Here is a 19,330-nt window from a genome sequence, read left to right as displayed (position 1 = left end):
AGCTTCAGATCCCAGTGATAGAGGCACTCGTGTGATCCTTATTTTTTTTTTTTTTTTTTTTTTTTGAGACGGAGTCTTGCTCTGTCGCCCAGGCTAGAGTGCAGTGGCCGGATCTCAGCTCACCACAACCTCTGCCTCCTGGGTTCACGCCATTCTCCTGCCTCAGCCTCCCGAGTGGCTGGGACCACAGGCGCCCACCACCTCGCCCGGCTAATTTTTTTTTGTATTTTTAGTAGAGACGGGGTTTCACCGTGTTAGCCAGGAGGGTCTCGATCTCCTGACCTCGTGATCCGCCCATCTCGGCCTCCCAAAGTGCTGGGATTACAGGCTTGAGCCACCGTGCCCGGCCCATTCGACATATTTTTATAGATGCTTTTTGTGCCAGGCACTTCTCTAGGCAATGACCAAGAAAACAGAAATCCATCCTCACAGAGCCGAAGATCTAGCATAAAGCCTCCCCTCCCCTCTTATTTATGAAATAAAATACAATAAATAAAATAAAATTGTGAAACACATCTCTATTAAAGTTACCCTTTTCTTTTCTTTTCTCTTCCTTTCTTTTTTTTTTTTTTTTTTTTTTTTGAGACAGAGTTTCGCTCTTATTGCCCAGGCTGGAGTGCAATGGCGCCATCTTGGCTCACCACAGCCTCTGCCTCCCGGGTTCAAGCGATTCTCCTGCCTCAGTCTCCCAAGTAGCTGGGATTACAGGCATGAGCCACCACGTCCGGCTAATTTTGTATTTTTAGTAGAGACAGGTTTCTCCACGTTGGCCAGGTCTCAAACTCCCGACCTCAGGTGATCCGCCCGCCTCGGCTTCCCAAAGTGCTGGGATTCACAGGTATGAGCCACTGTGCCTGGCCTTTTTTTTTGAAACAGGGTCTGATTCTGTCATCTATTAAAATTACCCTTATTTTTTTTTTGAGACAGGGTCTTGTTCTGTCACCCAGGGTGGAGCGCAGTGCTGCGATCTTGGCTCACTGCTATCACTACCTCTCAGGCTCAAGTGATCTTGAGGAGCTGGAACTACCGGCACACAACAACACACTCAGCTAATTTTTCCATTTTTTGTAGAGATGAGGTTTGGCCATGTTGTCCAGGCTATTCTCTAATTCCCGAGCTCAAGCAATCCTCCCACCTCTTCCCTCCCAAAGTGCTGAGATTACAGGCGTGAGCCACCACACCCGGTCTTGAAGTTACTCTTACTGTAATTAATCCATGGTCCAGGCATCCAAGAAAAACCTCACAAAATAGAATTCATAATTTATTACAATTCTGAGACTTCTGGGGAACAAAAGATGTTGTTAGAGAACTTTTTTAAAGTAACTTCAATGCAAATTACAAAATTTATTAGCAACTGAAAGTTCCCCAAAGATCTAGCACAAAATGTTGATGGATTTACAAAAACTCCCAGCAGCAAAAATTCCATGAGTATAAACTATCATCTATTGAACTTCTTTGTGGCATTTTCAAAATACCAATTAACTTGAAAAGAAAACTCATTTCCTCGTTCCCCCAAAAGCTGTTCAAGATTATATAGAAAAGTCAACTATTCTTCTGATGTCTAGCTTACTAGTGTGTAATAATGATCGAGTTTACAGAGGTCAACTTGCTACTTCTTAATAAATTAATTTCAACATGTACATATTGTAATGGTTTAAAGGGAAAAAAAAACTGGAGAAAACCTTATGGTATAATACACAAAATTAAAACGTCAGCAACAACTTTCCTATGGCCAAATACCAACATTTGTGTTCTGAAGACGATTATCTACAAAAATTCCTGATTTTGGAAAATTTTTACTTTTCCCTGTGTTTAGGAAATGCTATAGAGCTGCCCAACGTTTTTAAATAAACACCCAAAAGAATGGTTCCCAAAAAGTGTAGTGCCTAATTGGGTAGTTAAATATGAAACAAGAAATATACCAATAAAAGGAATCCTTAGGGTGGAGATTTATCTTGTGCTACAAGTGCAACTTTTAAAAGTTTAAAAGATAGAGCTGTAAGTTAGGGAATTGGAGTGGCAGCAGAAACAGAGATAAGGTGAGGACAAATTGTTAGGACTTAAGAAAGATCTATAATAAGTAAAATTCAGAAAAATTAAAAGGGCCTTTTATAACTAGACACTTAAATTGGGAAGAATGTAATTAGGAAGAAGAGAATTTAATCAAGATGACAGAGTTAAGAAACTTAAAAGCCAGGCGCGGTGGCTCACGCCTGTAATCCCAGCACTTTGGGAGGCCGAGGCGGGTGGATCACGAGGTTAGGTGATCAATACCACCCTGGGTAACACGGTGAAACCCCGTCTCTACTAAAAATGCAAAAAAATTAGCTGGGCATGGTGGCGGGTGCCTGTAGTCCCAGCTACTTGGGAGGCTGAGGCTGGAGAATGGCGTGAACCCGGGAGGCAGAGCTTGCAGTGAGCCGAGATCCGGCCACTGCACTGCAGCCTGGGCGACAGAGCGAGACTCCGTCTCAAAAAAAAAAAAAAAGAAACTTAAAAAACAGCACCTGGAGCACAAAGCCACATCGAACCACACCACACTGGAGTATGGAGAGCGGTGCTAACTCCATAAATTACATTCTTCTTTCTCTCTGAATCACTGATATAAAACTGTCTTCAGGGGCGGGCGCGGTCGCTCACGCCTGTAATCCCAGCACTTTGGGAGGGCAAGGCGGGCGGATCACTTGAGGTCAGGAGTTCGAGACCAGCTTGGCCAGCATGGTGAAACCCCATCTCTACCAAAAATACAAAAATTAGCCAGGCGTGGTGGCAGGTGCCTGTAGTCCCAGCTACCTGGGAGGCTGAGGCAGGAGAATTGCTTGAACCCGGGAAGGTAGCAGTGAGCCGAGATCACACCACTGCACTCCAGCCTGGGCGACAGAGTGAGACTCCATCTCAAAAACAAAACAAAACAAAAAACAAACAAACAAAACTGTCTTCAATAATTCCATTTCCTTATAGGTCTCCTATGTAACCTCTGAAATAGTTCTCCCTTAGAGAGCAGAATAAAAAAAGATGGCACCCTAAGGAAGCAGAAATATAAAAATATAGGTATTGATACAATTTCTCTCAATTCTAAATATTCTATCAATAATCCCTAAAAAGCAGATACTGTCTATAAAATGAATCATGAAATAAGTTTTTTGTTTTTTTTTTTCTGAGACAGAGTCTCGCACTGTCACTAGGCTGGAGTGCAGTGGCACAATCTCAGTTCATGCAACCTCCTCCTCCTGGGTTCAAGCGATTCTCCTGCCTCAGCCTCTCAAGTAGCTGGGACTACAGGCACGCACCACAACGCCCAGCTAATTTTTGTATTTTTAGTAGAGATGGGATTTCACCATGTTGGCCAGGATGATCTCAATCTCTTGACCTTGTGATCTGCCCGCCTCGGCCTCCCAAAGTGCTGGGATTACAGGCGTGAGCCACCGCGCTCAGATGAAATAAGATTTTTTAAAACTTCTAATAAAGTTTTATTTAGCACAACATATACAAAAGATTGTCATTTCAACATAAAATCAATATAAAAGTTAATCATTTTGCAATTATTTTTTGTGGTGAGGGGGAACTAAGTCTTTGAAATCCAGGCTGTAGTTTAAAAGTACATTTCAATTTCACTGTTAATTTTTAAACTGTCATTTAAAAAACCCATAAAAATGTATCATCTTAACCGTTTTTCAGCATACAGTCCAGCACTATAAAGTATAATCCCACTGCTGTGCAGCAGCTCTCCAGAAACTTCATCTTGCAAAATTGAAGCTCTATTCCCGTTAAGCATTACCTTCCCCCTACCTCAGTCTTTAGCAATCACCTTTCTACTTTGTTTCCATGATTTCAACTACTTTAGATACTTTATATGAGTAAAATCATACAGTATTTGTCCTTTTGTAATTGGCTTATTTTGCTTATGATGTCCTCAAGGTTCATCTATATTGCAACATACGGCAGAATTTTCTTTTTTGAGGCTGCATAATATTCCCTTGTATGTATACGCCAAATTTTGTTTATCCATTCATCTGTTGATAGATATCTGGGTTGCTCTCACCTCTTGACTATTCTGTGCAAATATCTCTTCAATATTCTGCTGTGAGAAATTTGTTTTTAAAAATGGCCTTTCATAAAATGAAACAAAAGAATGAAGAACATTCAATAAACAAAAATTTGCTAGAAAAATTCAGTAATTTTAGTACATTAAAGGTAAGTATCTTTTGAGAATTTGAGTCAATTTCTTTTTTTTTCTTTAAGATGGAAGTCTCACTCTGTTGCCCAGGCTGGAGTGCAGTGGCACGATCTTGGCTCACTGCAAGCTCTGCCTCCTGGGTTCATGGCATTCTCCTGCCTCAGCCTCCCTAGTAGCTGGGACTACAGGCGCCCGCCACCATGCCTGGCTACTTTTTTTCATTTTTAGCAGAGATAGTGTTTCACCGTGTTAGCCAGGATGGTCTCTATCTCCTGAACTTGTGATCTACCCGCGTCAGCCTCCCAAAGTGCTGGGATTACAGGTGTGAGCACCGCACCCAGCCCCGAGTCAATTTCAAAATAAAGACTGAAAGCTTAGATTTAAAGATTGTTTGTAAGTTATACTGGGAAAAAATTAAAAGAATCAAAGAAGCCAAATTTACAACTACATCAAAATTGATGGCCAGGTGCAGTGGCTCACGCCTGTAATCCCAGCACTTTGGGAGGCCGAGGCAGGCAGATCACCTGAGGTCAGGAGTTCAAGACCAGCCTGGCTAACATAGTGAAAACCCGTTTCTACTAAAAATACAAAAAATTAGCTTGGCATGGTGGCATGCGCTTGTAATCCCAGCTACTCAGGAGGCTGGGGCAGGAGAATCGCTTGAACCTGGGAGGCGGAGTTGCAGTGAGCCAAGATCATGCCACTGCACTCCAGTTTGGGCAACAAGAGCGAAACTCCGTCTCAAAAATGATAAAAACAAAAATAAAAATAAAAATTGGTATTTGGCTTCAAAATTACAACAAATGATCTTCCCAGAAACCTTTAGACCATCATAAATATAAATAAAACCAAATCAAAAACCTGTCTGCATTTTCTCTATGATGACTGCTCAATAAACATGGTCAAACACAATCTATGAGCAAGTACCTGCTCAGCTGCTTTTTAAAAAGCTGCCATAGTTTTAATATTTACTCCTGCAGTAAACACGTCATGCAATTAAAGCTGTGTAATTTTACTGTAATAATTACAAGGCAATAAACTTTGCTTGTCTGATTTGCTAAAATAACTCTCAAAGAGAATATTCTCAGAAAAATGATTACATTAGATAGACTAATAGTAAAGAAACCCCATTGAAACAATACACATAAAGTGTTTACACCTATATACATTATAAATCTTATTCACATACAAATACCAGAATTCAGCACAACCAATCTAGAATATTAATAGTTTAGCACAGATATTTCTCAATATCAGAAGTCAATTATTTTTCAAGAGCTTTCTACATAAACAGCTACCTAATCTGCCTCTTAACAGAACTTAGTTCTACTGAAATAAACATCACAGAAAATAATTTTTTAAGGTTTTGGGAACCTATGGCCAAAACGTTAAATGGGGAGATAAGGAAAGTGGCAGAGATCAGCTAATGACATAATTTAGTCCTAATCCTTATGAGAATCTGTTCTGTGACCTTGAGTAAGTTACATTAGCCATGTGCTCTGCCAGCCTCTGTAAGCGAAATGGGCTGTTTGTATGGGCTAATACCAATGGATAAGAACCATCTGGGGCCGGGCGCGGTGGCTCAAGCCTGTAATCCCAGCACTTTGGGAGGCCGAGACGGGCGGATCACGAGGTCAGGAGATCGAGACCATCCTGGCTAACACGGTGAAACCCCGTCTCTACTAAAAATACAAAAACTAGCTGGGCGAGGTGGCGGGCGCCGGTAGTCCCAGCTACTCCGGAGGCTGAGGCAGGAGAATGGCATAAACCCGGGAGGCAGAGCTTGCAGTGAGCTGAGATCCGGCCACTGCACTCCAGTCCGGGCGACAGAGCAAGACTCCACCTCAAAAAAAAAAAAAAAAAAGAACCATCTGGAAAAAAATTAAGTTAGATCTCTGCCTCACACCATATACAAAATGGAGTAGCGATTCAATTAAACACCTAAATGTAAAAAATAAGGTAGAAAACCTAAATATATTTTATCAGGTTAGGGTAGGAAAGACTTCTCAACGCAAGCATAAAACATAAAAGCCAGAAAGGCTGATTTTGCTATATAAGAATTTAAAAGGTTTGTTGGCATGAAAGATATCGAATGTTAAACAATAAGGACTGAGAAAATATTTAAAACATCTCAACAAAGGTTAATAATATCTAAAATGTATAAAGGGCTCCTACAAAGCTATAAAAACAATCCAATAAAAAAGGGAAATATATATAAATAGGTGAGACACAAAATAAAAATAAATGGCCAATAAACTAACAAAAGATATTTCAACTCATTAGTATGCAGAAGAACATAAATTAAAACAGCAAGAGGCCAGGGGTGATGGCACATGCCTGTAATCCCAGGATTTGGGGAGGCTGAGGTGGGAGGATTGCTTGAGCCTGAGCCCAAGAGTTTGAGACTAGCCTGGGCAACACAGTGAGGACCTATTTCTACTTAAAGCAAAAAGAAGTACCTGGGCTTGGTAGTACGTGCCTGTAGTACTAGCTACTCAGAAGTCTAAGGTGAAAGATCGCTGGTGCCCTGGAATTTGAGGTTACAAGTGAGTTACCTCGCTGCAGGTACTGCTGTGTTATCTAGCCTGAGCAACATAGTCAGACCCTGTCAATCAATCAATCAATCAATAAAAATAAAGATATAAGAATAAGGATGTTTCATAAAATATTATTTATAATAAGGAAGTGAGGGCCACCAAAATATCTCTTTTTTTTTTTTCTGAGACGGAGTCTCGCTCTGTCGCCCAGGCTGGAGTGCAGTGGCCGGATCTCAGCTCACTGCAAGCTCCACCTCCTGGGTTCACGCCATTCTCCTGCCTCAGCCTCCCGAGTAGCTGGGACTACAGGCGCCCGCCACCTCGCCTGGCTAGTTTTTTGTATTTTTTTAGTAGAGACGGGGTTTCACCATGTTGGCCAGAATGGTCTCGATCTCCTGACCTCGTGATCCGCCCATCTTGGCCTCCCAAAGTGCTGGGATTACAGGCTTGAGCCACCGCGCCCGGCCCAAAATATCTCTTAGAGAAGAATGACTATAGTGTATCCATTCAACAGAATGTTTGACATGTTCGAAAGAATGAAATAGGCTGCTCCAGGTGGCTCATGCCTGTAATCCCAACACTGTGGAAGGCTGAGGCAGGAGGACTCCTTGGGCCTAGAAGCTGGAGACCAGCCTGGACAACAATGTGGGACCTCATTTCTACAAAAAAAAACATTTTAAATTATTTGGATACGGTGGTATGCACCTGTAGTCCCAGCCACTCGGGAGGCTGGGGCAAAAAGATCCCATGAGCCCAGGAATTCAGGGTTACCGTGAGCTATGATCACACATTGCACCCTAGCCTAGGTGACAGACTGAGACTTTGTCTCAAAAAAAAAAAAAAAAAGAAAAGAAATAGACTGAAAATATGTCAAATTACAAAAGTAAGTCTCAGAAGAATGATATTGGGAAAAAATCAATTTAATTGTTTTTTTAAAATGTACAGAAAATGTTTAGGAAGATTAGGAAGGGAAGGGTCTCACCTTTATTTCTACAGTCACAATTACTGTTTGAATGTTTTCTGACAAGCTTATATTACTTTTATTAAAAAATTACTCAGTTCTGGCTGGGCGCGGTGGCTCACGCCTATAATCCCAGCACTTCGGGAGGTCAAGGCGGGCGGATCACAAGGTCAGGAGATTGAGACCATCCTAGCTAACACAGTGAAACCCCATCTCTACTAAAAATACAAAAAATTAGCCGGGCGTGGTGGCCGGCGCCTGTAGTCCCAGCTACTCGGGAGGCTGAGGCAGGAGAATAGCGTGAACCCGGGAGATGGAGCTTGCAGTGAGCAGAGAGTGTGCCACCGCACTCCAGCCTGGGCAACAGAGTGAGACTCCGTCTCAAAAAAAATATATATATATATTACTCAGTTCCCAGATTCTCTATCCAGACTGAATCACATTTACAAAGTATGGTAATAATCGGCCGGGCGCGGTGGCTCAAGCCTGTAATCCCAGCACTTTGGGAGGCCGAGACGGGCGGATCACGAGGTCAGGAAATCGAGACCATCCTGGCTAACACGGTGAAACCCAAAAATACAAAAAACTAGCCGGGAGACGTGGCCGGCGCCTGTAGTCCCAGCTACTTGGGAGGCTGAGGCAGGAGAATGGCGTAAACCCGGGAGGCGGGGCTTGCAGTGAGCTGAGATCCGGCCATTGCACTCCAGCCTGGGCGGCAGAGCGAAACTCCGTCTCAAAAAAAAAAAAAAAAAAAACAACCAAAGTATAGTAATAATCATTTGCCAACTGCAGTTCTGAGATTTAAAAAAAAAAAATTGTTTTGTAAATATTTTTATTGTTGTTGCCTCAAACAAAAGAACACAGCACCCTTGCTCACAGCACCCTGGAGAAGACTGATTTCTGCTTTATCACTTCAGTATATAATAGCTGACCAGGCCCAGAAAAAAAAACAGAAATAGAACAGAATTCATCTGTGAAAAGGCTATGCAGTATGAGACATGTGAAAACAAAACAAGGGAGAATGGTAAGGATATGATACATGGCGTTCCAACTTGGTGGGGCTGTTTGAAACTCTCTAAAAGAAGTACAGTTTGTACAACATAAAACTTGTGAGAGAATTCAGCAGTATTTCCTGAATACCTAAATAAGCTAATTCAGGACAGGGGTTACTAGAGAGGTTTTTAAAGATAAAGACTGGTTTGTTTGGGAAATGGATATCCTTTATAGTACAGAACTTCCATCTGTGTTTTTAAAAATAGGCTTAATGCCATTTTCATTGTTTCCCCCAGTTCCCTCTTTTATTTATTTATTTATTTATTTATTTATTTATTTATTTATTTATTTTTTGGAGACGGAGTTTCGCTCTTGTTGTCCAGGCTGGAGTGCAATGGCGCGATCTCAGCTCACTGCAACCTCCACCTCCTGGGTTCAAGCAATTCTCCTGCCTCAGCCTCCTAAATAGCTGGGATTACAGGCGTGTGCCACCACACCTTGCTAATTTTGTATTTTTTTAGTAGAGATGGGGTTTCACCATGTTGGTCAGGCTGGTATTGAACTCCCAACCTCAAGTAATCCACAAGCCTTGGCCTCCCAAAGTGCTGGGATTACAGTGAGCCACACCACGCCTGGACTACTCCCTCTTGTTCATGAGACTTTGATCTTGACAACTGCAGCTTTACTAACCACAGTATTTTCCAGGAGCATAGCTCCCAAGGATGGCAAAGGATGTGAGAGAGTCGGTAAGATCTGGGTTCAAATCTAAATTGCATTTCAAGCTGCATTACCATGGGCAAGTTACCTACCCTGATCTCTGAGTGAAATGGAGATGAAATGGTGTAATGAGTGGAAATGACAGAGTAAAAAACATTTAAGCAAAGTACCTTGTGCACAGAAAACCCTTAACAAATGGGAGGTATAATTTTTATATGACAGACCTTTGACCAGAGCGTGGGGGTGGAGGGCTGTGCAGTGGACACAGAGAAAAGCACCTGAAGTGTTTCTCTTCTCATTCTACTGGGACTAGATGTCTGGCATTCTAATTTGCTAAAGATGAATTGATTCCATCAGCCCATGCAAAATGTAAGTGCATTTGACAGAATACAGCAAAGTTAGGATTTATATTGTGAGCTATTTTTAAAATTGCCTGGTTAGCAAATTAAACCAGCTGTGAAAATATCCTGGTTTCCATTCACAACAAATACAAGACAAGCCATTTTCCTTTAATGAATCTGGCCTCGTGGCAGCATAGTCCATTCTGCATAATTTATTCCTAAGGGTTTCAAAGACATAATTTTCTTAAGACAGACCAAAATTAAACTGTTTTCTAGGAAAAAAAGTATGAGTGAGAGGAGTTTCTCTCTATAGATTTTTGGTAAATTCCATGAATCACTGGCCATGAATCCATGAATCCAATTTAGGAGACTAATGTCTGAATAAAAAATAGTAGTTATGTCAGTACTTTAAGCAGTCTTAACTGGTTTTCCTTTAAAAGGGCATATGAAAAAACAGTCTGCTCTGCAACACAATTTTTCACATTCTATGACGGAGAGAGGAAAAAAATTCACTCACTGCTATCAAAAAGCTGCCCAACAGCCTCCCAACTTCAGGTTTAAAACCAATCACCCCGGCCAGGCGCAATGGCTCACACCTGTAATCCCAGCACTTTGGGAGGCTGAGGCAGGCAGATCACCTGAGGTCAGGAGTTCAAGACCAGCCTGACTAACATGGTAAAACCCCATCTCTACTAAAAATAGAAAAATTAGCCGGGGTGGCAGGCAACTGCAGTCCCAGCTATTCAGGAGGCTGAGGAAGGAGAATTGCTTGAACCCAGGAGGTGGAGGTTGCAGTGAGCCGAGACTGCGCCACTGCATTCCAGCCTGGGTGACAGAGTAAGACTCTGTCTCAAAAAAAAAAAAAAAAAAAAAAAAAAAAAAAAAACTAACAACAAACCAATCACCCCTTAAGGAGTTAGGGGAGAGATTCTGAATTATTTAGAATGTTGGCTAAGTTATATTATTTATAATTCCTATTCCTTTAGGGAAACAATTTGTTATTTAAACAAAGATCAGCAGTGTAAATAACCAAATGGAATAGAATTTCAGGAAGTACTATTCAAATAAATTCACACTTAGATTGCAGGGAAATGTTCTATTAATTTAGTTCACTTCATAAAGACACGCTGAGAAAAGGATGTACCGTTTTATACTTTCTTTGGAAGTCAACGAAACAGAATTAGTTCAATTTGGAACATACTGAGCCTTAAAGCCTTTGCTACAACATAACATAAATTTTGATTAGGAGAGTGTGGAAAAAACTATAAAGCTAACTTTCTTGTCCTTCCAGTTAGTTGGTCTATAAATAGAAGCAATGCATTAACAGCCACCAAAGCAACTGGTGAGTTCCCCAGTGTCTCCAACGTATACATCTCCAACAAATACACTATCAGCATGTTGAACCAAAGTGTTTCTGAGGATCTGTAATAGGACTCTTTTTAAATAAACTGTGACTCACTGTTTGCTTTCTTCACCAGGAGGTGGAGTCTTGCCGTGCCCTTCCATTACAAAATCCTCCTGTTCCACCTGCAAAGGCAAGCACCACAGGTCAGCAGCAGTCAGTAACTACAAATGCAACTCACTCCAAGAACCCACACCTGCCCTGTGCAAAACCACAGGGCCATTTCACTGCGGTGCACAGAACAGAAGCCTGGGCCAATGTTTTTCAAACTTCTCCTTGAGTGATTAGATTTGCAGAAAAAAGGAAACATGTTGATCAGCAAAACATGTAACTCTGACAAAGGATTAGCACTAGGAATATAAAAGAACAGTGATGAATCAATGAGACAAAGACAAAGAACACCTACTAGAAAAATCTGCAAATAACCAAGTAGGAATTTCACTGAAGAGAACACATAAACAGTTCCTAAACATATGAAAAGATATTCAATCTCATGTCAGTCAAGAAAATGCAAATTAAAACTATTTCACAACCACCAGGTTGGCTAAAATTAAAGTCAGGCAATGCCAAGTGCTGACAAGGGTATGCAGCAATGGCAACTGTTCTCCACTCCTAGTGGGAGGGACAACTGGTATAGCTACTTCAAAAAGCAGTTTTGTTGGCCAGGCATGGTGGCTCACACCTGTAATCCCAGCACTTTGGGAGGCCGAGGCAGGTGGATCATGAGGTCAGGAGATCAAGACCATCATGGCCAACATGGTGAAACTCCGTCTCTACTAAAAATACAAAAATTAGCCGGAGGTGGTGGCATGCACCTGTAGTCCCAGCTACTCAGGAGGCTGAGGCAGAAGAACTGCTTGAAACTGGAAGGCAGAGGTGGCAGTGAGCTGAGATCACGCCACTGCACTCCAGCCTGGGCCCTGGGTGACAGAGCAAGACTCTGTCTCCAAAAAGAAAAAAAAGGTTGCCATTATCTATTACATTTGAAGATGCATTTACTGTACACATTAGTAACTGCACTTATAGGTATATACCCTACAGAAACTTTTGCATATATACAAAAATATTTATAGTAGAATTACTTTTAACAGAAAAAAAAAATACAAGAATAAACATCTGTCAACAATAAAACAGATAAATAGGCTATGGTGTTTTCAGAAAACAGAATACTACATTGCATGAAAACGAATGAACTACAGCTACGCACTTCAATCTGGGTGAGTTACAAAAAGGTAATCAAGTGAAGGAAGCAAATCACAAAAGAATACATATATAATATGATTCTATAAATATCAAGTCCAAATATATACATATTTTAGAGCAAACTGAAGCAGAAAATATATATTTTTAACCATATATATATATGTATATAGGCATACATATGTATATACATGCTTTTATTTTATTATTTATTTATTTATTTTTGAGATGGAGTCTCGCCCTGTCACCCAGGCTGGAGTGCAATGGCACGATCTCGGCTTACTGCAACCTCCGCCTCCCAGGTTCAAATGATTCTCCTGCCTCAGCCTCCCAAGTAGCTGGGATTTCAGGCACCCATCACCATGCCCAGCTAATTTTTGTATTTTTTTTAGTAGAGACTGAGTTTCACCATGTTGGCCAGGATGGTCTCATCTCCTGACCTCGTGATCCACCCACCTTGGCCTCCCAAAGTGCTGGGATTACAGGCGTGAGCCAACACGCCCAGCCCATGCTTTTATATTTAAAGATAAAAAGAAAAGGCTGAGGGTTATGGCATGACCCTGTTAAGTCCCAGTTACTTTGGGGGTTAGAGGCAGGAGAATCAATAGAGCCTAGGAGTTTGAGACTGTAGTGCTCTATGATCACACCTGTGAATAACCACTGCCCTCCAGTCTAGGCAACACAGCGAGACCCTAAGTCTTAAAAAAAAAAATAAAGAAAGCCAGTAATTTCTTAATATCAATATTAAACCACTAATATAATTTCATATATGGAATTATTCCCTTTCTTTGATAATTTATAATTTAAATTACTAATTTAAAAATTATTAAAATTTATATTAAATACATATACATTTAAAAAGTCAAATAACATTAATACTACAGGCTGAAAACAAAAACAGCACTTTCCACCCCTGCCCCACCCTCACAACATAAGCCTCCATCCTCCCTTCCTCACAATGTAAGTTACCGTGTTTGTTCAACTCAATATTCAGTGCTAACAGTGCTATTATGTAGTAAATATATACAGCTGAATCATATGGAATGCTATAATTAAATTTCCTTTCTTGTATAATTTTGGTTTCCCTGGAACTAATAACCACCACTTCCTCTTCTTATTCTTTTTCCTTTTTTTTTTTTCTAGCTTAGTATTTGTTATGTATTTTTCATTAATTCATCCTCAAACTCTCCAACAGAACTGTAAATCTCCTCTTAATCAGTTCAAACACTTCAGGTAATCTGTCAGTTTCAGTCTGCCTTGGAAACATCCTCAGGGGTTTCTCCGGCTCCGAACTGGATTGATTGCTTTCTAGGCCACTGAATCGCTGACATCTCGCCAGGGATGTCTCCTCCTCTTCATCTCTGAAATGCCCTCCTCTTTCTCCTAGGCTGGAGCATCTGTTTCCCAGATCCTCTGTCTCTTACGGTTTACTCACTGATTCAGGTGGAGTATATATTCCAGTGATTTCCCCATAAAAGGTATATAGACGGTGAATTTTTTCTGAGACCTTGAATGACTGAAATGTTCTTGTTTTATCCAGATATAACTGACATATAAAAACTTATTTATTTTTATGTTTTTTTTTTTTTTTGAGATGGAGTCTCGTTCTGTTGCTCAGGCTGGAGAGAAATGGTGTGATCTCGGCTCATTGCGGCCTCCCCCTCCTGGGTTCAAGCGGTTCTCCTGTCTCAGCCTCCCGAGTAGTTGGGACTACAGGTGTGTGCCACTACACCTGGCTAATTTTTTGTATTTTTAGTACAGACGGGGTTTCACCACGTTGGCCAGGCTGGTCTCCAACTCCTGACCTCAGGCGATCCATCTGCCTCAGCCTCCCAAAGTGCTGGGATTATAGGCGTGAGCCACTACACCCAGCCATAAAAACATTTTTTTTTAACCCAAATCTCAATTAAATATAAAAGTTGAGGCCAGGCATGGTGGCTCACGCCTGTAATCCCAGCAGTTTGGGAGGCAGAGGCAGGTGGATCACAAGATCAGGAGATCAAGGTCATCCTGGCCAACATGGTGAAACCCCATCTCTACTAAATACAAAAATTAATCAGGTGTGGCCGGGCGCGGTGGCTCACGCCTGTAATCCCAGCACTTTGGGAGGCTGAGGTGGGCGGATCACGAGGTCAGGAGATGGAGACCATCCTGGCCAACATGGTGAAACCCCATCTCTACCAAAAATACAAAAAAATTAGCCGGGTGTGGTGGCTGGCACCTGTAGTCCGAGCTATGCTGAGCTAGGCTAAGGCAGGAGAATGGCGTGAACCCGGGAGGTGGAGCTTGCAGTGAGCTGAGATGGCGCCACTGCACTCCAGCCTGACAACAGAGCAAGACTCCATCACAAAAACAAAAACAAACAAACAAAAATGGTTGAAGTCAGTAAACTTTTCCATCCAAAATTTTGAGGGTGATGCTCCGTTGTCTTCTAGCTCCCACAGCTGCTATGCAGAAGCTCAGTATCATTCTAAGTCCTAATGCATTGGATATGTCTTCTCTGGAAACATTTAGATCCTTATTTTTATAGCGGTAAGAAAGAAAAAAAACAAAAACAAAAAACCCTTTTAGGATCTTTCGTTTATCCTTAGTTTTTAAAAATGCAAACCACTAAGCAAGGTTTTCTTTTTATTTATTGAACTGGTGCTAGGTAAGTACTTACAATCTAGGATCTCTTGTTTTTCAGGTTTGGGACATTTTCTCTACTTATTTATTTGACATTTCCTCCCTTCCAACTTCTGTTCTCTCCTTCTGGAATTCCTGTTATTCAGTATTGAATCTCAGAGATTCTTTCTTTTCTTTCTTTCTTCCTTTCTTTCTTTCTCTTTCTCCTCCATTTTTGTGTCTTTGAATGAATCTCAGAGATTGATTTTCTTTCTTTCTTTCTTTCTTTCTTTCTTTCTTTCTTTCTTTCTTTCTTTCTTTCTTTCTTCTTTCTTTCTTTCTCCATTTTTGTGTCTTTGATTTTTTTATTTTAATTTCTGGGAGGTTCTCTCAACTTTATTTTCTAAAACCCCTAATATATGTACAATTTCTCTTATTTTAATTGAATTTTTAACAGCTCTTCCTCGTTCTTTGAATACCCCTTTTTCCAGTCTCCTGTTCTTGTTCCATTATAACAATATCTTCTCTCATCTCTGAGGATATTCTAGAGAGTTAGTTTTCTTTTTTTCTTTTCTGAGATGGAGTCTCACTGTCGCCCAGGCTGGAGTGCAGTGGCACGATCTCAGCCCACTGCAACCTCTGCCTCTCCGCTTCAAGAGATTCGCCCTGCTTCAGCTTCCTGAGTAGCTGGGATTACAGGTGCACATTTTTGGTAGAGACGGGATTTCACCATGTTGGCCAGGCTGGTCTCGAACTCCTGACCTCAAGTGACCTGCTCGCCTCGGCCTCCCAAAGTGCTAGCATTACAGGCGTGAGCCACCATGCCTGGCCTATTTATTTTTGAGACAGAGTCTCACTCTGTCGCTCAAGTTGGAGTGCTGTGGTGTGATCTTGGCTCACTGCAACCTCCACCTCTCTGGTTCAAGCCATTCTCATTCCTCAGCCTCCTGAGTAGCCGGGATTACAGGCATGAGCCACCACACCCAGCCTATTTTAGTTCTCTTCTGCTCCCTACATTATCTGTTTCCTCCAAATTCCTCTTTTGTCTTTCATTCATAGATTTTTATCAAATGTCTGATCATCCTTGTCTATCCACTGATATTTAAGAGCAAGACCCTAAAGAGCTTGATTTTGGGAGTGTGTGTGTACGAGGGGAGAGGTAAGGGAGAGGTTCCTTATCCAGGGATTAGCTTTCTGGAGGGTGATCAGGAAGGGACCTGCCCATTTCCTTACCTTCAGATGCCTACAGTTATATATCCTCATCTATTTCCCCCTCCTTGGGTTATTTAATTACCCCAAAAAGTCACCCTTCTATCTTCAGCCTGATAGATACAAGCCAGGCTTTCAGTGTTCTGGGACTGAATTTGGGAAGAGCTGGTAAAGTCTCACATGTCAGCGTGTAGCCTTTTATGTAAGTTCTGTTTTTAATGAGGTACCTCACACCCACCCTCAATTTTTCCTGAGGTTCAGCCTTTCCAGTCTTCTGCTAGGTGGGAGAACGTATCGGTCTGTGGATATAAGGAAAGCATATCTGAGGCCTCGCTTCTCATTGCCTCTTCAACCCATCCTGCTGTTTTAGTGTTACTCCAAAAGCTTCCTAGCATCCAAAACTTTGTTGGGCATCTCTTATCCTCTTCATCTCTTCTTCTATTCACTTTGTTTTCTGGTGGAATTATGCTTGCTGAGTAGCACTTTAGAAGGGAGGAGCAGACATTAACCTGGTTTAATGTACCATGTCGAGACTTATTCTAAAATCTTTTTTGACTCTACTTTTTCCACTCCACCGAAACTATTTTCAATTTTTTGTTGGCTTTCATTTTAAAAAATATTATTTTATGCCAGGTATAGTTCACGCCTGTAATTCCAACGCTTTGGGAGGCCAAGGCAGGAGGATGGCTTAAGCCTAAGAGTCCAAGGCTGCAGTGAGCTATGAGGGCACCACTGTACTTCAGCCTGGGTGACAAAGTGAGACCCTGTCTCTTTAAAAAAAAGTACAGTTTGGTAAGTTTTGACACATACATACACACGAAACCATCACCACAATCAAGACAATGAACATACCACCCTGAAAGTTTCATCATGTCCCTCTTTAATTTTTTTTTTTTTGGGGGGTGGGGAGACAGTATCTCACTCTGTAGCCTAGGCTGGAGTACAGTGGCGCAGTCTCGGCTCACTGCAAACTCTGCCTCCTGGGTTCAAGAGATTCTCCTGCCTCAGCCTCCTGAGTAGCTTGGATTACAGGTGCATGCCACCACATCTGGCTAATTTTTTTTTTTTTTTTTTTTTTGTATTTTTAGTAGAGACAAGGTTTCACCATATTAGCCAGGCTGGTCTCTAACTCCTGACCTCGTGATTCGCCCGCCTTGGCCTCCCAAAGTGCTGGGATTACAGGTGTAAGCCACCGCACCCAGTCATCCCTCTTTAAGTTTTCTCTTCTGTGCCCCCTGCCTAGGCAACCACTGATGAACTTTCTATCACTATAGATGCAGCTGCATTTTCTGGAGCTTCCATAAGTGGAATCAAACAGTATGTACTCTTTTTCTGTCTGGCTTCTTTTACTCAGCATAATTATTCTGAAATTCATCCGTGTGGTTTCAAGTGTCAATAGTTCATTTTCCTTTCACAGCTGAGTAGTATTCCATTGTTGAGACTATATCACAATTTGATGGGTGTTTGAGTTGTTTCGATTTTTGCTACTGCAAATAAAGCTGCTATGAACACTCACATATGCATTCTTTTTTATTGAGTAAATACCTAGGAGGGTGTATTAGTTTGCTAGGGCTGCTGTAATGAAGTATTTCAAATCTGGTGGCTTAACAAACAGAAATGTTTTGTCTCACTGTTCTGGAGGCTAGAAGTCCAAAATCAAGGCATTGGCAGGGCTGGTTCCCTCTGAGAGCTGTGAGGGAAGGATCTGTTCCAGTCCTCTCTCCTTGGCTTACAGATGGCTGTCTTCAGTTCCACATGGTATTTTCCCTATTTGTTTGTTTCTATATCCAAATTTCCCCCCTTTAAATACGAACACCAGTCATACTGGATTAGGGCCTACCCCTAATAACCTCATTTAACTTAATTACCTCTATCAAAGTCCTATCCCCAAATAAGACCACATTCTAAGGTTCTGGGGGTATTTTAATATATGAACTTGGGGGGTAGGGGGAGCAGACATAATTCAACTCATAACAGAGTAGAACAGTTGGATCACATGGTAGTTATGTGTTTTAACTTTTTAAGAAACTGTTTTCTGGCCCAGCGCAGTAGCTCACGCCTGTAATCCCAGCACTTTGGGAGGCCAAGGCAGGAGAATCACAAGGTCAAGAGATCGAGACCATCCTGGCCAACATGGTGAAACCCCGTCTCTACTAAAAATACAAAAATTAGCTGGGCGTGGTGGCGGGTGCCTGTAATCCCAGCTACTCAGGAGGCTGAGGCAGGAGAATCGCTTGCACCTGAGAGGCAGAGGTTGCAGTGAGTCCGGATTGCACCACTGCACTACAGCCTGGCAACAGAGCGACACTCCATCTCAAAAAAAAAAAAAAAAGAAAAAAGAAACTGTTTTCCAATGTGGTTGAAGCATTTTACCTTCCCTCCTGCAGTGTGTGAGAGTTTCTGTTGTCCCATGTCTCATCAATACCAGTACTTTGTGTGGACTTTTTAATTTTAGCCATTCTCACCATGGTTTTAACTGCACTGATGTTGAACATGTTTCTACGAGCTCCTTTGCTATCCATTCTCTGGTAGTGTCTGCAAGTCTCTTAGCCATTTTAAAAATAGTTTTATTGAGATATAACCTATATGGCATAAAGTTCACCTGTTTAAAGTACACAATTCAGTGGCTTTTATTATATTTACAGAATTGTGCAACCACTACCACAATCCAATCTTAGAACATGTTCATCAAGCAGTTTCAAAAGAAACTGCTTACCTAACAACAGTCACTCTCTATTTTGCCTCCCTTTCATCCTCCTTCTGAGGCCCAGACAACCACGAATCTACCTTCTGTCTCTACAGATTTGCCTATTTTGACTTCTCCCATATAAATGGAGTCATACAACACGTGGTGTTTTGTGCCTGTCTTTGCTATGGTCTGAATGTGTCTCCCAAAATTTGTGTTGAAAACTTAATCCCCAGTGTAATAGTGTTGGGAGGTGGGGCCTTCCGGAGGGTGTTTAGATCATGAGAGTGCTGCCCACGTGAATTCATGCTGTTATAAAAGGGCTTGTCAGGGACACTGTCGCTTTTTGCCCTTCCACTTTTTGCCATGTGGGGATGGTATTCCTCCCTCTTACAAGCAGGGATTGGGGCCTCCCCTGACTACAAATCTGCTGGTGCCTTGATCTTGTTATTCATGGCCTCCAGAACTCCCAGCAAATAAATTTCTGTTCTTTTTTTTTTTTT

At 41.6% G+C, this 19,330-nt stretch overlaps 1 protein-coding gene across 7 annotated transcripts in view; it reads right to left on the bottom strand.

Annotated features, from left to right (window-relative positions):
- The window catches only part of TNRC6B (trinucleotide repeat containing adaptor 6B), a 289,062-nt gene that overhangs the window by 170,823 nt on the left and 98,909 nt on the right, over positions 1–19,330 (bottom strand). For 6 of the 7 annotated variants that reach the window (XM_026448465.1, XM_026448460.1, XM_026448456.1 and 3 more), the window contains one exon: positions 11,186–11,253. In XM_026448465.1, coding sequence (XP_026304250.1) covers positions 11,186–11,253 — 68 coding nt within the window. Of the gene's footprint in view, positions 1–11,185; positions 11,254–19,330 lie in introns of those variants that run through there. The other variant, XM_026448462.1, reaches the window with a different exon arrangement.

This window comes from Piliocolobus tephrosceles, chromosome 19 (genome assembly GCF_002776525.5).
Source record: "Piliocolobus tephrosceles isolate RC106 chromosome 19, ASM277652v3, whole genome shotgun sequence".
Classification (NCBI taxonomy): Eukaryota; Metazoa; Chordata; class Mammalia; order Primates; family Cercopithecidae; genus Piliocolobus; species Piliocolobus tephrosceles.
Note: the sequence above shows the minus strand (reverse complement) of the source record. Positions and strands in the feature narration are given on the sequence as shown.